Raw genomic sequence first — 7,349 nt, 5'->3', positions numbered from 1 at the left:
CGCGGAGCGGCGGGGGGACAGCGGGGCCCGAGAGCCCGGCGAGCGGACCTGAGCCGGGGGCCCCCCTCGCCCCGCAGGGGAAGCGGGCCTGGAGCCCAGCCCGGCTGGAGGGGATGGAGCCCTGAGAGCCGCGGGGCCTAGGGGTCACCGGCAGCCGCCGCTCGGGGGGGACATGGGCCCCGCTCTGCGCCCCCAGGAGGAGAGGGAGCCGCGGGCGCGGGGGGGCTGTGAGCCGCACCCCGGCACCCCCAGATAAGGGACACCGGCGTCCGGAGGGGGCAGCCCGGGAGAGTGACCGGCCGTGGCGCACCCCTGTAATCCCATAAGGGCGTTGTGTAGGCTGCCCCATAGGGGAGGGTGTGTATAGGCACCCCCCAATCCATAGCATTACACACCCTGGTGCTTTGGGAGTGGAGCTCTGTCACCCCACGAAAGGTAAATAGAGGAACAAATACCCTTGTGGGGCCCAGTTAACAAAAGCGTTTCATAGGCGCAAATCAGGATCGCCCCATAACCGCCCTTTTCCCGGAGTTTAAAGGTTTGGACCCTCTGAGGATTTATCACGTTTGAAGATTTTTCTTTTTCTCTTTCTCTCTTTCGGGAAATTTTTGCCCCGGGAGAATTTTTGTGTGTGGTGTTGGATTATTTTTTTTTTTTTTTAAGAGTGCCTTTGATCTGGATATTTTGATTGACTGCGGGAAGATGTTTTTGAACTGAATTTGCCTTCTGTGCTGTCTTTTCTGGAGCAAGGCTGGATCTCAAACATTGCTTCATATGTGGGGGGCAACATATGGGGGGAGATCCCTGCGAGAATAATAAAATGCAAATTGGATAAAAAGACGACTCCTTGCCCAGGGCTCCAATGAGTGGCACACAGTCCACAATCACGGACAGGTTAGTATGAAACAGGATTTTGTTCAACCAAAAACCCGTTTTCCTACTCTAAAGTTGGCTGCCTTCTTTTCGGATTTAGTGACAGTGTGAAAAGTTGGGAGGGGCTGACATGATCAGGAAAGTCGGAGTAGACTGATTTTGAAATCAGTAAATATTCCTGAGCAGTGGAAATTACCCCAACATTTAAAACAGCTAATCCATATTTGTTGGAATTAGAGGATCCTCTTCCAGCCTCACAGCTAGAGGGTCAAAGTACCCAAGAAAATCAGGTGAACTTAAGGGTTGGGGCTTCCTGGTAAGGGGGTGCAATTTAGGTTACCAACATAATTCTTGATTGGGTCAGCAAGTTGCAGTCATTCAGGGAAAGGTCACTTCAGGTGAAGACAGGATCCATACCTGATCAACAGGTATGTCTGCCCAGGTGTCTACTATGTCACAGTGATGTTTTCCAATTGTCTGCTTCAGGTAACTTCTTCATTCTCGTGGCTTCTGTGTAAAACACCATTTTACTCTGGCAGTTTTTGTGCCTTTTCATCTTTATTAGGTTGTTCGGGACAGGGGCTGGAATGTTGCTCTCTGTTAGAAGAGATTTGGATGATATAAGAGCCATTGGATAATTCCACTCAAACTTTCCATATGTGTTTGAGACAGTAGCATGATGTGAAGGAAGGAGAGCATTTAAGTTGTATTTCCATTTCTAGGCAACCAGGAAAAATGTCTTCTCTGAGGTTTTCAGACAAGATAATTTTAGTGCATAGATGTGTGTGTTTGGAAGTGATGATAACATAAAATGATTGATAGAACTATGTGAGGTTTGGACCACTTGGGCCTCATGTGATCTGTACATCAGTTTTGAAGCAGCTGAGGCAGGAGCAGGATTCAGTTTCCAGTATCTGAGAGTAGCCTTGTAGATTCCAAAGGTGGGCAGAAGAGACACTGAACCTGATTCTCATGTACATGAAGCCTTTTTGCGCTATTCTGGAAGTGTAAACGGGCCTTAATGTGTGTTAAACTGCCTGAGTAGCATAAAGGGGCCTTGGTGTAAACAAGAATCAGGTCCACTGTGTTCTGTTTTATCATGTTTTCAGAATATCCAGGAGTTGCAATTGTTGCAATATTCATTTTTTTTTCTAGTGTGATGGGTGGGACTGTAACTGCAATACTGTGAATGCTGGCTTGTTTTTCTTTTACAGAGCATGTGCATTACACTGAACTGCATATTTGTATGAGTGCTGTAACATACCATTTTCATACACAGCAAGGAGAGTTCTGTTATATATATTCAAAAGAAATGTGTTCCCTAACACAATTTAAGACATCATAGGGATAACGAAGTACTGGAACTAGGGTTTCCGTTATATACAGGGTTTACAGTTTGGTTCAATGGCTCTCAGCACCTCCACTTTTTTTTTTTTTTTTTTTTTAAATTGTTCCAGCACCTCTGTAGGGATAATAAGCTCTTCACACGGAAAAAAGAGATTCAGTTGCAGTGCGTGAAGGGGATACATGAAGGCAGGGAATTAGGTTGTTAATAAAACAAAAAAATATTTTCCATCATTGCATTACAATGGCCAGTACAAAAACATAAGCACTTCCACTTCCTGCTGCTTTTCATATCCCAGACATGTTCGTGTGCAGTATTCAATTAAAAGCTTTGAATAAAAATATTAATGCTGGGAAAAGATGCTGGCTTGACAGCCCTGGAGACTAAAGCTTTCTATCATGACAGAGTACAGCATGGGCGATGGCAGGTGTGGGGAGGCTTGTCCTTTGTCTTGCCACTCTGCCTCACCTCTGACCTGGAGGAGCCCTTGATCTAATGGCGAGAGGGTAATTCAGTCTTCATGGCCCATTTGTTCCTTGGCTGAGATGGTTGACAAAGTGTCAGATGTAATGGTGTGTTCTCGTCATACGAACATTGGCTCACTAGGAATTGGAATGAGACCACGGTTCATTTATGTATGGCACCAAACACCCTCAAATAGTGAGGTCTTTTTGGCCACTCCTGTTCTGGAAACCTAGTGGTGAAAGGCTCTCTGTCCCATTAGGGTAAAGAAATTTGTATTCCCTTTTGATATCTTGCTACTAATTGTGGGAATATAAAACAGGTGCAACTTAAGTGCAGGTCACTAGGCCTACAGAATATAAAAGCATATTCCAGGTTTAAGTCTCTCGGGTTGCTAGTGATGTTTGTTAGCCTGGCTCTTTCACTCTTTCATGGAGTGCCTTTTTAAAACTTCAGACATCCACACGTGTGCCAAATAGTAACATGAACATAGCAGGGTGGGCATTATGAGCCAACATCCTTCTTCGTTTGTGAGTATTGGCCTTTTGCATACTGATGGCTTCTTAAATACCTTTTAGGGAAAAGATCTACCGTCCATATGCATAATCTCCTTCGCTCTCTTGCCCCCAACTGTCTTAGCAGTGACCACCTTGAACTTTATTTGTAATCTCTGATTGACGTTCTTTTTGTGCAGGGTTACACCGGCTGTGGTGCTCACAGCTCCTGCTGTTGATCTCATTTCTGGCACTAGTTTACAAGTTAGGACAAAGATAGGAATAGTCAGTTTCAACACTGCTCCAGTGACACAGGCCAAATCACTAAAAACAGACAGGCCTTTCCTTTTTCTAATTGTTTCTGTTTAAGATACTTGGAGGAGTTTAGATATTCCTGCAACTGCATATTGGTTTGCTCAGGTATGCAATGCAGCCAATTTGTGTTGGCCTGGTTTGAGATGTTGATCTCTCTCAAAATGCATCAAGCCGTCAGCCCGGCTCTGTTTTATCAGAGGTGTTTTGCATCTTCAAGTTCTACTGTTAGAGCCCATCGAAGTAGGAGTATTTCCTACGGGACACTTTCTAGCATATTTTTCCCCCAGTGTGTAAATGTCTCAAGAAAACACTAGGTATTGAGTTAAATGAATTTATAACAAATTCTGAGACTGGTCAGTGAGTTAACACCTTACCTTCAAAGCTATCCTGAAACGAAGATGGAACTATCTGGGACATGTTAAGAATGAAGCCAGAGAATCTCTGCTTTTGAACTACTGGAGAAGGGGCAACTGAAAGAATCCTTGTGTCAAACAGTACTTGGAGAGAGAATTTTGGGGGTTTAATGACTTAGAGTAGTGGTTTTCAAACTTTTTTTTTTTTTTCTGGCGACTCAGTTGAAGAAAATGGTTTGCTGCCCATGACCCAACAGAGCTGGGGATGAGGGGTTCGGAGTGTGGGAGGGGGTCAGGATGGTAAGGGCTGTGGGTGGGGCTGGGAATGAGGGGTTCAGGGTTTGGGAGGGCTCAGGGCTGGGGATGAGGGTTAGGGTCAGGAGGGGGTCAGGGCTCTGAGCTGGGGGTGCAGGCTCTGGGGTGGGACTGAGGATGAGGGGTTTGGGGTGCAGGAAGGGACTCTGTGTTTGTGGGGGGCTTAGGGCTGGAAGGAGATTGCAGTGTGAGCTTACCTCAGGTGGCTCCTGGTCAGCAGCGCAGCGTGGGTGCTAAGGCAGGCTTCCTGCCTGTCCTGGCACTGCGGACCACTCTGAGCCCCCGAAGCAGCCAGCAGCAGCAGATCCGGCTCCTAGGCGGAGGTATGCAAGCGGCTCCGCAAGTCTCTCGCCCGCAGACACTTGGAGGGCCTCCCCCGCTCCATAAGAGTGCAGAGCCCGTGCTTGGGGTGGCATCAGCATGCAGAGCCCTGTGGCCCCCCGTCTAGGAGCCAAACCTGCTGCTGGCTGCTTACAGGGCGCAGAGGGGTGTCAGAACCGGTAGGGACTAGCCCGCCTTAGCTGGGCAGCGTCACCAGCAGGATTTCTAATGGCCCTCTTAGTGCTGCAGACCAGAACTGCCGTGACCCAGTGCCTTAAGTTCCACAACCCAGTACTGAGTCATGACCCACAGTTTGAAAACCACTGACACAGAAAACATGCAAAGAGTGTTCCAAGATAGATAGGGATAATGGAACCTTGTGCCCTAAATGACATCTCATGGCGCGGGAAGGATTCGGAAGCTTCAGTACACCAAAGAAGGCTTCCTTCTCCTTCCTCCCTTTCTCTTTTGGGAGACTATTCAACAGCCTAGATTTTCTCTCTTCGTGACTGATTCTTGCCAGCCGTTGGACTATATATGAAACAATTTCCCTTCATCCTTGGTGTTCGCACCCTTCATCCTTGGAAATGATCATGCATCCTTCACTTAATTATCTCTTAACCAGGCTATGCATATTTAGCTCTTGTATTGCTTCCAGGCTTTCACTGTTTATTCAGTTCCTTGCTAGTTGTCACACTTTTATGGTACTGAATGGGTTTGGCTTGGTGGTGTTTTGTTAGCGTTTCCAACTATCAGGTCTGTCCTAGGCTAAGAGTTGATGGTTACACTGGCTTTAGACTTTGGCGTGTGTGTTGGGTTTCTTCCTTCTGTTGTTTCTGTCAGGGTTGCAGGCTCTTCAGAGTCCCTCTGACTCAAGCTAAAATCAAACAGGCTGGTTTGGGGTATAGCTCTCTTGCCGTTTGTGGCAGGTGACACATGGCTGAGCGAGATAAAGGTTTTATTCTTCTTTGCAAGGACTGGGTTGAAACTCAGCAACTTGCGGACTATGATTGGTTGCTTAATGATTATCAGAAGCTTGTTGTAGCCTCTTACAATACTGCAGAACCGTTGGTGGTAGTTTTTCCTTTTTTGTAACCCAGTTCCTATATTTTTCTTCCTGCAGCCGCTCCAGGTGTATTGGAGCAAGGAGATTGCATGGTTACATGGATTGTGCAGGTTTGTGTGTGTGGTTACTGAAGTACTGTAAAGAATGTAGATATTTGGTAAGAAGTGAGTGTCTTGTGTTGCCATGCGATTGCTGTCAAACAGATTTTATTTACAATAGTGCCATAGCCTTGCTACCATAATTGTAAAATAAGGTGGGGAGAGGGTAGAATTTACACACAATTATCTTTGTGAAGCTTTTAATTGTTTTTTTTCCTCATCACTTGATATTAAAGTGAGCCTTAATTGTTTCTAATCCACTTAGATGTGCTTCCCCTCTCTTTGGGTGTTTAAATTTCCAAAATAACCCTTTCTCCTGTTTCCCTCTCTGAAATTCAGGGCCTTCTCTGCAAAAGTATTACTCAATAGCTAGCTACACTTACAATTTGCGCAGTGTTCATTTCATTTATTTTTTTCAACTTTCTCCCTTAAATCTAGTACTGATGCAAGATGTATGTCATTGAAGCCTTCCTTCTTAGTTATAGGGTGTCCAGTTGCATACAGGCATTGGTGCAAGCTTTCTTGTGCTGTCCAGTATTGTCTCCATTTCATTTTGAGTATGAGGTGATAGTCTCTGTGCTTACTTATTGTATTCTGTACTTTTATTGAAGCCGGCAGGGTAGGTTGCCAGTCGCGATGTGTGCTGTTGGCTAGGGGATAAACAGGAATCACAATGTCTTTTGCTAAAGAGACTGAAAGTGAGGTGAGCTTGATTTTCTAGTTTTAATAGAGCTGGGAACATCTGTTGCGGTTATTTGGCTGGAGGCAGGAATAGCATGCAGTGTGTTAGCCAAAGATGTATAATTCTCTTGGAGAGTAACTCCTCTTGTGACATAAATTAATGCTGTTTAGGGAGGTGTGAATGGCTCTGGAACTGCATGTAAAGCTTTCCCCTTTTAGATCTTCGCATCCAGCCCAGGTCTGCAGGAATCAGAGCCAGGAACACTGACCAGACCCCTTCTTGCCAGAGGTAGAAACAAAAGACTTGAAGGATGATAGAGCTGTTGTTAATGTCCAGAGAAGCCCAGCCCCATACCTGGCTGCTGTGATTCCTGCCAGGTGAAGTCCTTGGACCCTGCTAGGGGGCTCTTGCTAATAGTGTGGAATAGATTTGAAACTCCCCATGGCCTCTGGAAGGCAGAGGAACTCTCACTTTCCCACCCCCATCTCATCTAAAAAGATTCTTATGCTGCTCTTATCACTAGAGTATTTGAGCACCTTCCAGCAGTGCATTAGATGACATGACCTATCATGTATGGTTCATTCTCTCTCTCTCTCTCTTACAATTCTCCCTTGGGGAGAGGATATGTGCAGTGGAGAGTCTTGTTTTGGTAAGGTTTTTGTGTGGTTTTTTTTTTTTTTTTTTTTTTTTTTTTTTTTTTTTTTTATGTCCACTCCCTTCCGACTGTTAGAGAAGGCAGGAAGAAGAAGTGTACCTTGCACTGGGAGCAGAAGGTGGTGAGGTTTGTGAGTCCTCAACTCCTGTGGGATTTCATTCTACAATGTCAGACCAGCCACTGAGAGAGCTGTTTCCTGCACAGATGAACTTTACCCATATGGTATAAAGTGCCATTGTGCCTGTGGAATGAAGTTGTTGACCATAGTCTTCATTCCAGAGCTTTACTCAATCTTTTTGTTATGCTGGGCTCAAGGAATTGAGCACCTTGAAGGTAAGAACTAGACCTTGAACTTGATGCAATATTCTGT

At 45.6% G+C, this 7,349-nt stretch overlaps 1 protein-coding gene across 6 annotated transcripts in view; it reads left to right on the top strand.

Moving 5' to 3' along the window:
• Positions 1 to 628: 628 nt before the first annotated feature.
• Positions 629 to 7,349, top strand: part of ARHGEF12 (Rho guanine nucleotide exchange factor 12) — a 97,783-nt gene continuing 91,062 nt past the window's right edge. For 4 of the 6 annotated variants that reach the window (XM_075073525.1, XM_075073524.1, XM_075073523.1 and 1 more), the window contains exon 1: positions 629 to 894. In XM_075073525.1, coding sequence (XP_074929626.1) covers positions 863 to 894 — 32 coding nt within the window. In that variant the 5' untranslated portion in view covers positions 629 to 862. Of the gene's footprint in view, positions 895 to 5,575; positions 5,655 to 7,349 lie in introns of those variants that run through there. The other 2 variants (XM_075073526.1, XM_075073527.1) reach the window with 2 other exon arrangements.

Source organism: Chelonoidis abingdonii, chromosome 18 (genome assembly GCF_003597395.2).
Source record: "Chelonoidis abingdonii isolate Lonesome George chromosome 18, CheloAbing_2.0, whole genome shotgun sequence".
NCBI lineage: Eukaryota > Metazoa > Chordata > Testudines > Testudinidae > Chelonoidis > Chelonoidis abingdonii.
Note: the sequence above shows the minus strand (reverse complement) of the source record. Positions and strands in the feature narration are given on the sequence as shown.